The sequence below is a fragment of the Malania oleifera genome, chromosome 7 (genome assembly GCF_029873635.1).
Source record: "Malania oleifera isolate guangnan ecotype guangnan chromosome 7, ASM2987363v1, whole genome shotgun sequence".
Taxonomy (NCBI): domain Eukaryota; kingdom Viridiplantae; phylum Streptophyta; class Magnoliopsida; order Santalales; family Ximeniaceae; genus Malania; species Malania oleifera.
The window spans coordinates 70790493-70806525 of record NC_080423.1 but is presented as its reverse complement, the minus strand read 5'-3'; the positions used below and the strand labels follow the sequence as shown (position 1 = coordinate 70806525).

General features: G+C 35.8%; 1 protein-coding gene across 2 annotated transcripts; it reads left to right on the top strand.

The window, feature by feature from the left end:
* The first annotated feature begins 10173 nt into the window (after positions 1-10173).
* Positions 10174-12659, top strand: LOC131160512 (pentatricopeptide repeat-containing protein At2g37310). Of its 2 annotated transcripts, XM_058116280.1 has the most exons (2): positions 10204-10496; positions 10624-12659. In XM_058116280.1, exons 1-2 carry the CDS (start codon positions 10223-10225, stop codon positions 12228-12230), a joined length of 1881 nt encoding a protein of 626 aa, XP_057972263.1. In that variant the 5' UTR covers positions 10204-10222; the 3' UTR covers positions 12231-12659. The 2 variants fall into 2 exon arrangements, with proteins under 2 accessions (XP_057972262.1, XP_057972263.1); XM_058116279.1 differs by having other exon boundaries at positions 10174-12659.
* The last annotated feature ends 3374 nt before the right edge of the window (positions 12660-16033 follow it).

Genomic DNA, 16033 nt, shown 5'->3' with positions numbered 1-16033 from the left:
GGATTGTCCCCAGCAGAAGAAAGGGTCTAAGAAGAAGAAGAAGAAGACTCTAAAAGTGGGCTGAGACACATACAGTACCAGTAGTGTCAGAATCTGAATCCAGTGATGACGAGATGGCGAATCTATGTCTGATGGCACACGATGACCACGAGGTACAATCCTTTTATTCTACTTCATCTTACTATTCAAGTGATTCTGAAAATGAAAATAGCATGCTTTCTTATGATGAATTGCATTAGGAATATTTGTACACCTTTAAAATGGTTGAGAAAATGAATAAGAAAAATTCTGGTTTGAAATTAAAATTGAAAGAATTCTCAAAGTTAGTTGAACGTCAAAATGAATCTCATGCATCTCTTATGAAAGACAGGGATTTGAAAATTGAGGAGTTAGAAAAGAATTTGAAAGATAAAACTAAGATTATTTGTAAATTTACTGATGGTCAAAATAATTTTGAAAAACTCCTAAGAGCTCAAAGAAAGTCCCTAGAGAAGGAAGGTCTTGGTTTTAATGGGAAGGAGAATTTAAAATAGAAACATCTTTACATGGGATATTTTGTAAGAGAGTCAAAATCGTATGTTCCAACTAAAGACTATCATAGAAATATTACATGTTTTAAATGTAAGAGGTTGGGTCACATAAAATTTGATTGTCCTTTCAAAAATAAAGATGTCAAACTTAAGAAAGTCTGGAAAGTCAAAAGAGAATCTAGTACTAACCCCCATGGACCCAAGAAAATCTGGGTACCAAAAGTAGTTATCTGATTATATACTGCAAATGTGCTTGAGATCGTCCTCCTTGAAGGACAAGTGGTATATGGACAACGGATGCTCGCGATACATGATAGGAGATAAAGCTAAATTCGCATCTATCATATCCAAAGATGAAGGATTCGTTACATTTGGGGATAACTCTAAAGGTAAAATCATTGGAGTTGGTAAAGTTGGTAAGAAACCTTCACTTGTCATTGATAATGTGTTGTTAGTTGATGGATTAAAACATAACTTATTGAGTATACGTCAACTATGTGATAAATGTTATAAAGTCTCATTTGAACATGACAAATGCACTATAGAGAACAAATCTGGAAACAAAATATTATTTACTGCTGATCGTCATGAAAATGTATACATCACTAGCCTTGATAACCTTGCTTCTCAACATGTTACTTGTTTCTCTGCTATAAATGAGATTAGTTGGATTTGGCATAGGAGATTAGGACACGTAAACATGGACTTAATATCTAAACTTGTTTAGGAAGAATTAGTTAAGGGATTGCCTAAGACTAAATTCGTGAAAGATAAAATTTGTGATGCATGCCAACTAGGAAAACAAGCAAAAACAAGCTTTAAGAACAAGAAAGTAATCTCTACTACTAGACCACTTCAAATGCTACACATAGATTTATTTGGTCCAAACCCAATTCAGAGTTTAGGAGGAAAATCATACGCATTCGTCATAGTTGATGATTATTCAAGATATACATGGGTTCTATTTTTAGGTCACAAAGATGAAGCATGTGAACAATTCATAAATCTGTGTAAAAAAATTCAGAATGAAAAGGGTTATACTGTCACTAAAATACAGAGTGATAGGGGTAAAGAATTTAAAAATCAAAGCATAGAAGACTACTGCAATTCATTAGGAATAGCTCATAATTTTTCGACTCCTAGAACACCATAGAAAAATGGTGTAGTTGAAAAAAAGAATAGGTTTATACAAGAAATGGCCAAAACTATGCTTAATGAACATAAACTACCTAAGTACTTTTGAGCTGAGGTAGTAAATACCGCCTGCTATGTTCTAAATAGAGTTTTGATTAGATCATCCCTAAATAAGACTCCATACGAATTATGAAATGGCCATAGACCAAACATATCATATTTTCATGTCTTTAGTTGTAAATGTTTTGTGCTTAGAGATAATGAACATTTAGGAAAGTTTGATGTGAAATCAGATGAAGGTATCTTCCTAGGGTATACCTTAGATAGTAAAGCCTACATAGTTTATAATAAATGAACATTAATCGTTATAAAATCTATTCATGTAGTGTTCGATGAGTCAAATCCTTTCTCTAAAAGGATTGATAAAGATGAAATTGAGATAAATAAGGAATTTGAAAAACTGTCTATTAAAGATGATTCAGAGAAGAAAAATGAAACTAAGGAACCATCCACTGAAACTAATCAAATTGAAAATGAGATTAATGAACTACCTAGAGATGGAAGTACATAAAGAATCACCCCATTGATTAAATAATAGGTGAACCATTACGTGGAGTAGCCACACGATCCTCACTTAGGAATCTAATTAGTCATTTTGCCTTTCTATCTCAAGAAGAACCTACGAATGTGAGTGAAGCAATTGAGAATAAATCATGGGTGTTGTCCATGCAAGATGAGTTAAACCAACTTAAGAGAAACAAAGTATGGACATTAGTTTTAGACCTGAGGATAAAACAATTATTGGAACAAAATGGATATATAAGAACAAGAAAGATGAACATGGGATAGTTGTTAGAAATAAGGTTAGACTAGTAGCTCAGGGATATAACCAGGAAGAAGGAATAGATTTTGAAGAAACCTTTGCAACTGTAGCTAGAATGGAAGCCATTCGAATGCTTTTAGCCTATGCTACTTTTAAGGATATCAAGTTGTATCAAATGGATGTCAAAAGCACGTTTTTAAATGACTACATAAGTGAAGAGGTATATGTAGAACAACCCCTAGGCTTTGAAAATCATAAGAATCCAAATCATATTTATAGACTAACAAAAGCCTTATACGGTTTAAAGCAAGTTCCTAGAGCTTGGTATGAGAGACTAAGTGGCTTTCTATTGGACAATGGATTTATTAGAGGGAGGATAGACACAACACTTTTCATAAAGTCTAATAAAGATGACTTGCTCTTAGTTCAAGTATACGTAGATGATATCATATTTGGTGCTACAAATTAAGACTTGTGCAATGAGTTTGCAAGCACTATGCAAAATGAATTTGAGATGAGCATGATGGGTGAACTAAATTTCTTCCTAAGACTTCAGATCAAGCATGCGAAACATGGAATTTTTATAAATCAATCGAAGTACATTAGAGATCTGCTCAAAAGGTTTAATATGGAAGATGGAAAAATACTAGGGACACCTATGAACTCTTCTTTTAAATTAGACAAAGATGAACAAGGTATACTAGTAGATGTCAAGCTCTATCATGGAATGATCGGTAGCTTACTTTATCTGACTACCAACAAACTTGACATAATGTTTAGCGTATGTTTGTGCACAAGATTTCAAGCTGCACAAAAAAAGTCACATTTGTTAGCAGTCAAATGAATACTCAAATACCTGATAGGAATGGTTGAACTTGGGTTATGGTATCCTAAGTATACATCTTTTGATATTATCGGCTATTCAGATGTTGATTTTGCTGGTAGCAAAGTGGATAAGAAGCACAAGTGTTACATGACATTTCTTAGGACATTTGTTAGTCTGTTGGTTTTCCAAGAAACAGAATTCAGTAGCTCTTTCCATAGCTGAGGCTGAATACGTAGTGGCATGAAGTTGTTGTGCTCAAACCCTTTACATGAAGCAACAACTGACCGATTTTGGATTAAGCTATGACACAATTCCTATAAGATGCGACAATACGAGTGCAATAAACATCTCAAAGAATCCTATATTACATTCATGAACAAAACATATAGAAATAAGACATCATTTTTTTCGTGATCATGTGCAAAAAAGGAGATGTGATATTTGAGTTTGTATGCACAAATAAATAATGAGAGAGAGAGAGAGAGAGAGAGAGAGAGAGAGAGAGAAGGAAACCCATTTTTTCTTGCAAAAATCTGATTTTTGGCTATATATAGACTGCTGGCCACATGTCTTCGTTGACGAGACACGTGTACTCGTCGATGAACCACAGAAGGGCGTTCATCAACGAACCCTTAATAGCCTGAAATTCTATGCTCTTGGTATCTCCTCGTCAACGAGATACGTGTACTCGTCAATGAAACCAAGAAGGACGTTCGTCGATGAAGATAATGGGTTCGTCGACGAGTCCCCGCTGATGCCCCTTTTAAATTTCTTTCTATTTCCTTTCCTTTTCCTTTATTCCTTTGTCATTTTCATTTATTATATTTCAGGGTCTCTACATTTAAGGTATGATTATCAACATCCTTTGCAACCTTTTGTGCAGCTATCTTGGTTGGATCATGTATGTTTTTTATCTTGTTAAAAAAAAAAAAATTCTAGTTTGCATTCGACATTTGGTATGATTTACTTTGTGATAATTGCAAAAGTTGCATATAATTCTTGACATTTTATTCTTGAGGGAACATATGCAGGATGCTTGGATTTATGTGTATTCCTATAGGATGTAAGTTCGATTAGCTTAAACAATTATTGACTTTTTTAGTCCGATCCCTGTTTTGATAATGACAAACAATAGCATCTCACTTGTGTATTGAGTGTGAACAGGTTTATATGTCTATAAGCACAAGTGACGGATGTAGAATGGAAGCCGTAAAGAGCACCTAAACGAGCACATCAATTGGTGTATTCCATGAGATTGCAAAAGAGCAAAGCATGAATATTTTATTTGCTTTTAAGTTGTAATAGTAAATTAGGTTTCATTTGTGCATGCATGCTCATATGGTTTAATTTGAAGCTCTCTCTCAATCTCTCAAAATGACCAAGACCTTAGATTGACCTTAGGACCCAAGATTTTGATGAAAACCTTTTATTCAAAAAGTTAAACTTATACCACAAGGTTTAAATTAGTTTTGAAAATCAAAACAAGGGCAAAAATTATTTTTGGAATGAAAATTTCCAAAACAAGTTTTTCAAAATCTCTTTCATGTTTCTATCATTGCATTTGATGAGCAATTTTCTCAATCAATAAGTTCTCATCTTAAAAAGTGTCCAACATGAAAGTTGTGAGATTTTCTCTTAGATTTATTTTGATACTAAGAAAGTCCCATTTGGATTTTTTTAGAAAAAGTAATGCCCAAATTACTGAAAGGTGTCCGTAGCATAAAATTTCACTCATGTTTCTACTACCTCAATAATGAGCGATTTTCTTAATCAATTAGTTCTTATCTTAAAAAGTGTTCAACATTAAAGTTGTGGGATTTTCTCTTAAATTTTTGTTGATACCAAAACATCTAATTTGGAGTTCTATAGAAAAAGTTATATCCGAAAAACCGAAAGGTGTTCGCGCAAAAAAACACAAGGCAAGACTCATCGACAAGTGTTAGGTGTGGACTAGTCGACGAGTGCATGGATTAGTCAACGAGTGTAACAGCTAGAATGACGCTAATAGCCAAAAAATGCCTAGAATTCAAAATAAAATATTATTTTCTTCCCCCAACGGCCGTATAACGGCTACTTCTTTGTGTCTTGTTCTCATTTCCAAACCCATTTTTGAATATGAAAGCTCATTTTCTCCTACTCTTCTATTTTGAAAAACTCTTTTTGGGGAAATTCTTTTTGGGTTATACTAGTAAGGCTTGAGCTTATATTCATTCTCATATATTTTGCTTGAGAGTATTCTTGGATTTTATTGTTCAAAGGTCAATCAATTTGAGAAAATCATTTTCCATACTCTCTCCTTTTATTGAAAAATATTTTTGAGAGGATTTCATATACTTTACTAAACTTCATTTATAAATCATTTGAGACTGCATTTAGTGCTTCAAATTGTACACATGATCTTTTTGAGAAGCCTCTCGTTGTTCACAAAAATATTTTTATATCATTTGTATTGGCGGTTCGGATTGTGAACCGTGGTGAGGTAGCTACGCCTCGTGTGGAAGCAGCGAATTCTAAAGAGGTAGCTACGCCTCATGTAAGCTACGGATTGTAAAGAGGTAGTTATGCCTCGTGTAAGCAGCGGATTGTAAGGGGAAGCTCCGCCCGGTGTTAAGGAGCGGATAGTGGAAACCTTGGGTGTGTTGCCCAAGGCGAGGATGTGGGCGAGTTTGCTGAAAATCGTTAAAAAATTTATATTTGCGCTCTCTCTCTGTCTCTCTATCTCTTTTTACATTTCCACACTTATATTTATATTTGATTTGTTGTGCATATTTTAAATATATATGCATTATATCTGTGGAGTCTGTAATTGCATAGAAAGGCCCTAGGTTGTGTTATACTGATTGTGGATTTTGAAGATAGGACATATGTGACCTAAGAAGAATTTTTTTTAATACCCAATTCATCCCCCTCTTGGAAATACACTTTAACTCTCAGCATGACATCACCTGCCACTTGTGAGTCTTCAGTTATTTCCCTTTTCTTTCTCTTTCCTCTACGAACTCTCTCTCTCTCTCTCTATATATATATATATATATATATGTGTGTGTGTGTGTGTGTGTGTGTGTGTGTGTGTGTGTGTGTGTGATCTCAGAGCCCTCTCCTTTACTCTTCTTTATTTTCTTCTCTCTGAGTTCTCTCTCTTTTCTCCTTTCTTCTCTTTGTGTTCTCTCTTATTTTCCTCTTTCATTCTTCTTTTCTCTTTTCTCCTCTCTATGTTCTGTCTCTCTCTTGGACCTAAAGTTCCTATCCTTTTGCTTTGTTTTTGCAGGTTTGAAACATAGGAAGGAGAAAGATTGTTCGACTTTTCAAAGGATACAGATAAGTACACCTTACCCCCCTCATTTTTCTTTTGAATTTTTTTTTTTTTTTTTGGTGTTTATTCCTTTGGATTTCTTTGGACTTTCTTGGTGTTTTCTTGGAAACCAAATAGGCTCCCAAGATTGACTAGGGTTAGGATTGCATCTAGGTCAGGTTAGGATGGTTGGGGCTTGGGTTAGGATGGTTGGGCCTAGCTAGGGTTAGGTCTAGGTTTTATTTTATTTTAAAAAATTTGGGTCGAGACTTGGGATAGTTTGGCTTGGGTTTGGTTAGGCCAAGTAGGCTCCTTGGATTGACTAGGGTTGGGCTTGCATCTGGGTCAGGTTAGGATGGTTGGGCCTAACTAAGGTTAGGTCTAGGTTTTATTTTATTTTAAAAAATTTAAGTCGAGACTTGGGATAGTTGGGCTTGGGTTTGGTTAGGCCCACTTGGGCTTTTAAAAAAACCAGCTTTATGCTTTTAAGATGACGATTTGGGCTCTAGGTTTTTTTTTTTTTTTAATGAACTCTAAGCTTTTAGGCTTTTAAAAAAAAGGGGGGGGTGACGACCTGCTTATTTTTCATATTTTTTTTCTTAAAATATAATAATAAAACCAATATCATATATTCCAACTCAGCAGATCATAATCCACCTGGACCCGTGATTACCAGGGATACATCATAACACAAAACTGAAGCCTAAGCAGCAGGAAACATACAATCATATATATCTCAATATACCATACATCACAATATACCAGAGTTACTACAATCACTGTATATATATATATATATATATATATATATATATATATTCAACACTCAACTCAAAAAATGTCTTAGGGCCTTTTCACAAAATACATCTGACTCTATCAAAATATTTACCCTTCTGGAAGGGCAGCTCTACCGTACTAGACCAGCGGGGCTTTACCCACTCCCCTATCAGGGGCTTCTGAAAAGTTTATAAAATTTTGGGGTGAGACACCTCTCAGTAAGGGAAATAAACTAATACCAGTGTGTGACAACATGAGTATTCTGTGTTATACATATACCAAACAGAACATATTCAGTAACTGTTTTTTCAAATCATGAAAAACATATATATCATCAAAATATGGCAGAACATACTGCATTTTCATATACATATCTTATCTCATATAATAATAATAATAACACAAAAACATTCCTAATAGGTTAGCTGTCTGTTGTCATGTATTACCCCCACATGACTGGGTTGTGTGGCTCGAAGGCGGTACTTGACAATGGTTGGCCGACCACTGCCAAGTCAAAAGTACAGTCTGTAAGTCTGGTGGGTCTGCCAGACATGGTTCATACACTAGGGGCGCTCACACACTTCTTAAAAACCACATCGACCATCCAATCTCATACCACTCCGTATAGCGGCGTTAACACAAATATCATGATCACGAAGACCATGGACACATAGCAACGGTACCGTGCAAGTGCTAGCCTATACCAAGCCAACCAGGTTCTGATATCATATAACATATACTGAAACTGTGATACATGGATATCTCATATCATTAATTATCATATCAATCATATCATTTTGCATATATACGTATGTCATGAAAATCATCGGCCCATACACCGGTATTACACATTTTTCCATAGCTCAGCCCGTACGCCGGCAAATCATAGCACAGCTCGTACGCTGGCAAATCCCATCCATAGCTCGCCCCGTACGCCGACAAATCATATCATAGCACAGCCCGTATGCTGGCAAATCACATCCATAGCACAGCCCGTACGCCGGTAAAATATATCCATAGCTTAGCCCGTACGGGATTCGTCGACGAGTCATGTCACCTCGTCGACGAATCCTTCAATAATTTCCTTAACGAAATCCACTCCTCGTCGACAAAATTTAGACTACCCAAAACCTCTCTCGGCATTTCCTCGTCGATGAATCTTGCCTTTGTCGACGAGGTCCTCTTATACCCTTGTCGACGAATCCCCTGTGTTCGTCGATGAGGTCCTCAAAATTTCTCTTAGTTTATTCCTTCCAAAATGCAATGTCGTCGACTGCCTCCTTTTGTTTCCGATTTCCATTTCCTTTTCTTTTATTATTTAAATACCATTATTCTTCGGGTCGTTACAGGGGGCATTGGGGCCGAGTTTTTTAAATTGGTTCTCGATTGGGGCTTTAAAAATGGACTTGGGCTTTGGCTTTTAAAACTAGGCTAGGGCATTTTTTTTTTTTTCAAAAAAAAAGAACTCTGGGCTTTTAAAAAAAATGGGTTTGGGTCGGGGCTTTAAAAATGGACTTGGGCTTTTAAAAAACTGGGTTTGGGCTGGGTTTTTAAAACTGTTTCTGGGCCGGGTTTTTTTAAAAGAAAAAAAAAAAAGTTTCTTGGGCTTCGTTGGCTTAAACTCCATGGTTAGTTGACCCACCTCCAACAACCTAATCAAATTTTTTATACTTTTTGTACTTACACTTAATGGACAAAGATGTCTAATATGATATTTATACACATATACCCTTGGCAGTTGGCAAGTGGCAGTATATAACTTTGATCCCTAGGTCCTCCTCCCTTTTAACTATCCAAAAGATAAATAGAAAAAAAAAAAAAAAACTTTCTTATGAATTCAAATTGGGAACTAACCTTCTCTTCTAAATTAAAATTATATTTTTATCATTGGAATAAACCAATGATGTAAACTTATATCTTGCTTCCCTATAAACAAAAGTATACATCTACCACAGAAGTACTTATGGATTGTCTCAACAATTATGGACATGATAAGTATTTGGTGGATAAGAATATGAAATTTATATAATTTCAAAAAAAGAAAAATAATTAATAATAAAATGGCACTATTTTGTTATGGATAAAAATGTTTGATTAACATGTTTTGTGACTATGACTAGTCCAAGGATTAGAATAATTTTATAAAACTAGAGGAAGCACATGTAAGATCACTAGACTTTGAAGGAAAATCCAATTAGATTTATTGGTTTAATATATATAAAAAAAAAAAAGGCTTCTTCTTTTTGAACAACTAATGTCATGACTTGGTAGTAAGATGGAACGAGTGAGTTTGACTTACATCTTGAATTTGAGATTTTCTAATGCATCAAAAATAAATAATCAGAGACTTTTAAATATAAGATTTTTTAAAAATACAATTATTTTTCCCCTAAAAATGCTCTTTTGGCACAAATGGTTTCTTACTTGATGACATGTTAAAAAAGTTATGATTTTATTCTTAGCTTAAATTTTGTTGGGGGAAGAGGATGGGAGATGTGTAGATTTTAGCAAGCTCTATGGGCCATTGTTCCAAAAAAAAAAAAAAAATTTAATTTAAAAGAACCTTTTCAACTACTTTACTATAATTTTCCATGTCAAAATAGATTAAAACAAATTGAATTATTAATAGTAGCTCATAACAAAAAAAAGATTGTGTTTAGCAACATGACTTTCAATCTAAATTTGCAAAATTTAATTTCAAATGTCCAAACCAAACTACACCCAAGTGAATGACAAAGACACGTAGGCTAGGGTTTACAAGTTTTTAACTTTTAGTCCAATAAGTGTATTAGCCACTCTAGGGCGCCGTCTGGCAATGATTTTTAATTATCAATACTCGGATGGATGAGGAAAACAAAGCCATTGAACATCCCAGCAGCCCTCACCACCCCCGCCCTCATTCACCGAGCCTTAGACAGTCTCCGCGGAGCCAATGGGCTCGACTGTGGCGCATGTGGCCGCCTTCTCCAGCACTGCACCGACCACCGTCTCCTCCGCCAGGCCAAGCAGCTTCACGCCCGCGTTGTCCTTCTCTCCGTCGTCCCCGACAACTTCCTCGCTTCCAAGCTCCTCACTTGTTACTGGAAATGTGGCCGTGTATACGAAGCCCACAAGGTGTTCGACGACATTCCTCAAAAAAACATCTTCTCTTGGAACGCTATGCTCATTGGATACTCGCTTAGTGATATGTACGCACACACGCTAAAACATTTTTCGTGCCTGCTGTCTTCGTGGCCGACAGGTGTGAAGCCTGATAACTATACGATTACATGCGTGTTAAAGGCACTGGCAGCGGTGTACACCGACTCGAGCTTGGGTAGGGAGATTCATTCGTTTGTTTTGCGACACGGGTTTGATGTGGATGTCTTTGTTATTAATGCTCTGATTACGTATTATGCAAGATGTGACGATCTTGGGTCGGCGAGAAGGTTGTTTGATTGGATGCCCGAGAAGGATATTGTGTCGTGGAATTCAATGATTGCTGGATATTCTCAAGGTGGGTATTATGACCAGTGTGGTAGCTTGTATATGGAAATGATTGTTTCTGCGGGGTTAAGGCCAGATGGGATGACACTGGTAAGTGTTCTGCAGGCCTGTGCGCAGTTGAAGGATCTTATTTTTGGGATGGAAGTTCACAAGTTTGTGATTGAGAACAAAATTGAAATGGACTTATCAGTTTGCAATGCTGTTATTGGATTGTATGCAAAATGTGGCAGTTTGGACTATGCCACAGAGCTTTTTGAAGAAATGAGTGAGAGGGATGAAATCACTTATGGATCAATTATCTCCGGGTACATGGTTCATGGTTTTGTTCACAAAGCCATGGGTCTCTTCCGTGAAATGAAAAAGCCAGCTTTAAGTACATGGAATGCTGTGATTTCAGGTCTGGTTCAGAATGGCCAGCACATTGGAATTCTGGAATTAGTCCGCGAAATGCTGGCATCTGGTTTCAGGCCAAATGCTGTGACATTATCAAGCATTCTTCCTGCATATTCATATTTTTCAAACCTAAAAGGGGGGAAGCAAATACACGGTTATGCTGTTAGGAACAATTACTTTCATAATATATATGTGGCCACTGCCATTATTGACACTTATGCAAAATCTGGATTTATTCATGGGGCACATCGGATTTTTGATCAATCGAAAGATAGAAGTGTGATAATTTGGACGGCAATAATATCAGCATATACAGCCCATGGAGAGGCTAATGCAGCTCTTAATTTGTTTGCTGAGATGGTATATAAGGGGACTCAACCAGACCCTGTCACATTTACGGCAGTATTGGCAGCTTGTGCTCACTCAGGAGTAGTAGACGAAGCTCAGAATATCTTTAATACCATGGTCTCGAAGTATGGCATTCAACCCTCAGTTGAACATTATGCTTGCATGGTAGGGGTTTTAAGCCGAGCAGGAAGGCTCTCAGAGGCTGTGGAATTTATTTCTAAAATGCCAATTGAACCAAGCGCTAAAGTTTGGGGTGCATTGCTCAATGGTGTTTCAGTCTCTGGTGATGTTGAACTTGGGAAGTTTGTTTGTGATCGCTTGTTAGAGATTGAGCCTGAAAACACTGGGACATATATCATTATGGCAAATTTGTATTCACAGGCTGGGAGATGGGAAGAAGCTGAAAGGATGAGGGAAAGGATGAAGAGAATTGGATTGAAGAAGATCCCAGGCAGTAGTTGGATTGAAACACGTGGAGGGTTACGGTGCTTCATTGCCAAGGATACATCAAATGAAAGAACCAAAGATATTTATTGCGTGTTGGAAGGACTCCTCGAGTTGATGAGAGAGGAAGGGTACGTCATGCAGGATGGGTTCGATGAGGTATATGGTTCAATGTGAAATCGTTGATGCCAGTGGAATCATTGTCAATTTGTTCATGGGTGCATTGCTGGTAGAAACAACAGCATGCTTGCACATTCAGAGATATCGGGCCTACCATGTTATATTTACAGACAACATTGTAAACACCAAGTTTTTTTAAGGCAGGTTGGAGGCTAGAAAGTGTCTTGTTTGGAGAACCAGCCCCACACTTGGGCTGGATGTTTAGGAGTGGGAAGGCTTTGCCTTCATTTGCACCAAAAGCTTTGTTAGATGACTGTACTTGATGTGGATGGTCTAGTTTTCTTATTGGAACCAGAAAAACTATGAAGAGACTGAAGTTGGTGCTTGAGAAGCAATTAGAAAAACCAGATAAAAAAAGGCTGTGCATCTATGAGTTTGCAGTACAATGAGTATGAATTCAGAAAATAAAATATACCATTTTCACTCTTTGCTTCTGCTTGTGCATGCGAGCAACCTTGCCCCATACCCTGCTTGCATGATGCATCTTTACTGTTGATGTTTAATCATAGAATTGTATGTGCAACACACATATGCTATTAAGTTAATTTACTAATTTAGTCATTAATTGAGAATGTTACTTTAATTATAAACTCTTAGAAGTATAAGTGCATTAAGGCATTTTAGGAATAATAAGGACAAAAAATTACAATTAAAAATTGTCTTATTGTTCCTTAATTAGTAACACAATATATATTTGAACTTGAAATTTTTTGTCTTTACATGCCCTTCCATTTGTCTTCATTCAAGTAATTGAACCATGAACACCCCTAATAGTGGGTAAATAAATGTGTGATGTTTGGTGGGTAAGTGTAGCACTACTAATTTTATAAAACTATAGTATACATATTGTTTTTCTGAAGTTTTAAAACCAATTGAAACAGATGGAAAAAAAAATTATAGTTCTATTTCCTAGTAAAATTAAATAAAAATTAGTTCATATACTAACATTTTATATAATTGCGCCATAATTTTATGCAAATGCACATTTTTGCATTTGGAGAGGAAGCAATATTCTACCTTAACTAGCGTAAATTTTTTTTAAAACAACTTTTTCTTCTTGGTCCACAAGGCGGTGATAAGATATATGGCTTATTTATCGATATTTATTTAAATAACAAAATAAATTGTTTCAAAAGGTTTTTCTTTTTCTTTTTTTACATATTTATAAGGAAAACTATGAAGGTCCATAAATTTCATATATGTTATGAAGATCCATAAATTTCATATATGTTCTTTTACAATCCAATATGGAGGAATAACACGTTCCCCATGAATCAAACTCCCTTCCATGAAATTTCCAATTGAATTTGTAAATAGTATCCATAAATTAGACTAAATCTAGGAATCGAATCCTTATTATATGAGACTATTAACACTTTGTTGGATCCTAACTTTCTAGTTGCCAATCCTTTAAATAATTGATTGCCTTCTTGTCAATCCCTCTATTAAGAAGTCTAGATGATGTTACTCTTTGAGCTTCGCTTCTATTTAGATTAAAAATAAATTAATTAAGTTAGTCCTTGTTAGTGTCACGATGCAAAATCACAAGAACATTTATCAATAGAGTTGAGAGCATCGTGTTACTCCCTAGAATTTAATCAAACTTGGGATGAAAAAGAAAGTGGTGACCAAAATTTTTTTGTCTATGCCAAATTATGTTTACTATTAATGCAAATAATGATCAAATGGAACATAATTACAAACTTTAAAAAACATAACAAAACTACAAAATTGAAAGCATATGTTTATGTAAAAATGCTAGTACCAATAAAACAAACAGGGCCCACTAAAATACATAGTTCTTACTTTCAAATGGCAAGCCAAAAATTAGCATTGCATGCAAACAAAACAAAAGTTTTGATTTACGTTCCCATCTTTGGCATGTAATGTTGGGAATTAACAACAAATTCCTGAAACTTGTGAGAAACAAAATAGAGAAAGAATATACGTCAAAGAAAAATCAATCACACGCACAAGACAATATTTACGTGGTTCGGCAATTTTGCCTACGTCTACGGGGTTACAGGGATTTCACTATTATCAGGAAGAATATATAGAGAGTGTGGCGGTACAATAATCTCTCTCTCGCTCTCTCGCAAAATGTGACAGCTTAACCTAATCACCCAACAACAATCGTTTTATATGTTGCGCATAGGGTTTCGAATGGGCTACAAAGCCCATCCATGAACTAAGATTTAGGATAGAAATCTTTCATTAAAGAAAAGTCGGGTCATCATCCAGATCGAATGCAACTAGGCTCCATAAAGCCCAACAAATCTCCCACTTGGAGACTAGTTCAATCACCAATATCAACCACAATCCTCCAAACGAACAATCCCTCATCCCTGCACTTATCCTCCTGTCCTCAAGCTAGAAGACCAACTGAAGCTACACACAGCTTCAGCTTCTCAATAGTGACACCCTTAGTCAACATGTCTGTCGGGTTCTTAGATCCACATATCTTCTCAAGTATTACCAGCTTATCTTCAACAAGGTAACATTTAAAGTGGTATTTTGTCTGTATATGCTTCAACTTTGAATGAAAAGCCGAATTTTTAGCAAGAAAAATTGCACTCTAACTGTCACTGTGTAGAATGCCCATCTTCTACTTCTTACCCAATTCGTCTAAGAAATCATGTAGCTAAATAATCTCCTTTCCAGTTTCAGTTGCTACAACATACTCAACTTTTGTAATAGACAAAGTAACAATATTTTGCATATTTGAAGTCTAAGATATAGTTGTATTAGTAATAGCCTGGGAAAATTTACAAAAGGAGGCCTCGTCGACAAACACAAGGAGTTCGTCAACGAGGGCATAAGGAGGCCTCGTCGACGAAGCCACTTCTCGTCTATGAGAAAATACTAAGAAAGGTTTTTTTTGGGTAGTCTGAATTTCGTTGACGAGGAGGTAGGGTTCGTCGACAAAATTACTTAAGGACTCGTCGACAAGGTGACGTGTCTCGTCGATGAGGTGACGTGTCTCGTCAACGAATCTGGCTCTATAAATAGTGAAAACCCGAATTAAATTGCAGAATTTGGCACAGCAATCACTCTCTATCTCTCTAAAATGCCTCTCCCTCCTTCTCTCTTCGATCTTGGTCCCGTTTCTTGCTAGATGGAAAATCCGAGGCCACCATAACACTCCTGACGAAGTTCTCTACAAGTTTGCTGAAGCTAATCGTGGGAGAAGTTGGTTTGGAATTCATCCCAAATCCAGGGTAAGGTATTTTATTCAGATTATGCCTTCCTTGTAGTTATAAAAAATGTTGTAGGTAAGAAAATACTGATATTTTGTTCTAGGAGATGTTGTTTTCAGGGTGTTGAGTGGAGAACGCTGTGGGTGTAAGGCTAGACTTCAGTGAGAGGCTTTTCAGATTTAAGGTAAGGAAAATATGCTATGCTAGGAATTTTTATAATGTTATCAGAGATTTTACACATATGAATATACCAGTTTATTACCCAATTTTACAGAATATGAGTTTTAAATGCTTGTGTGGCCTAAGTAGATATTTATGTGATGAAAAACTTATATAGTTTTTACAGTATATCATGCTATATTGAATACACAGATATAGACAGTATATTACAAATATTTATTCAGAACAGTATTTTGCAGTTTTACTCAAATCAGTATGTAATAGTTTTATATAGATCAGTATATCACAGATATTTATCCAAAATAGTATATTACAGTTGTACTCAGATCAGTATATTACAACTTTATTCAAAACAGTATATTATAGTTTTACTCAGATCAGTATGTTATAGTTTTATACAAATCAGTATATCACAGATATTTA

Bases quoted from the DNA above. Each gene is read 5' to 3' on its own strand.
- LOC131160512 (XM_058116279.1), top strand. From the start codon at position 10,227: ATGAGGAAAACAAAGCCATTGAACATCCCAGCAGCCCTCACCACCCCC.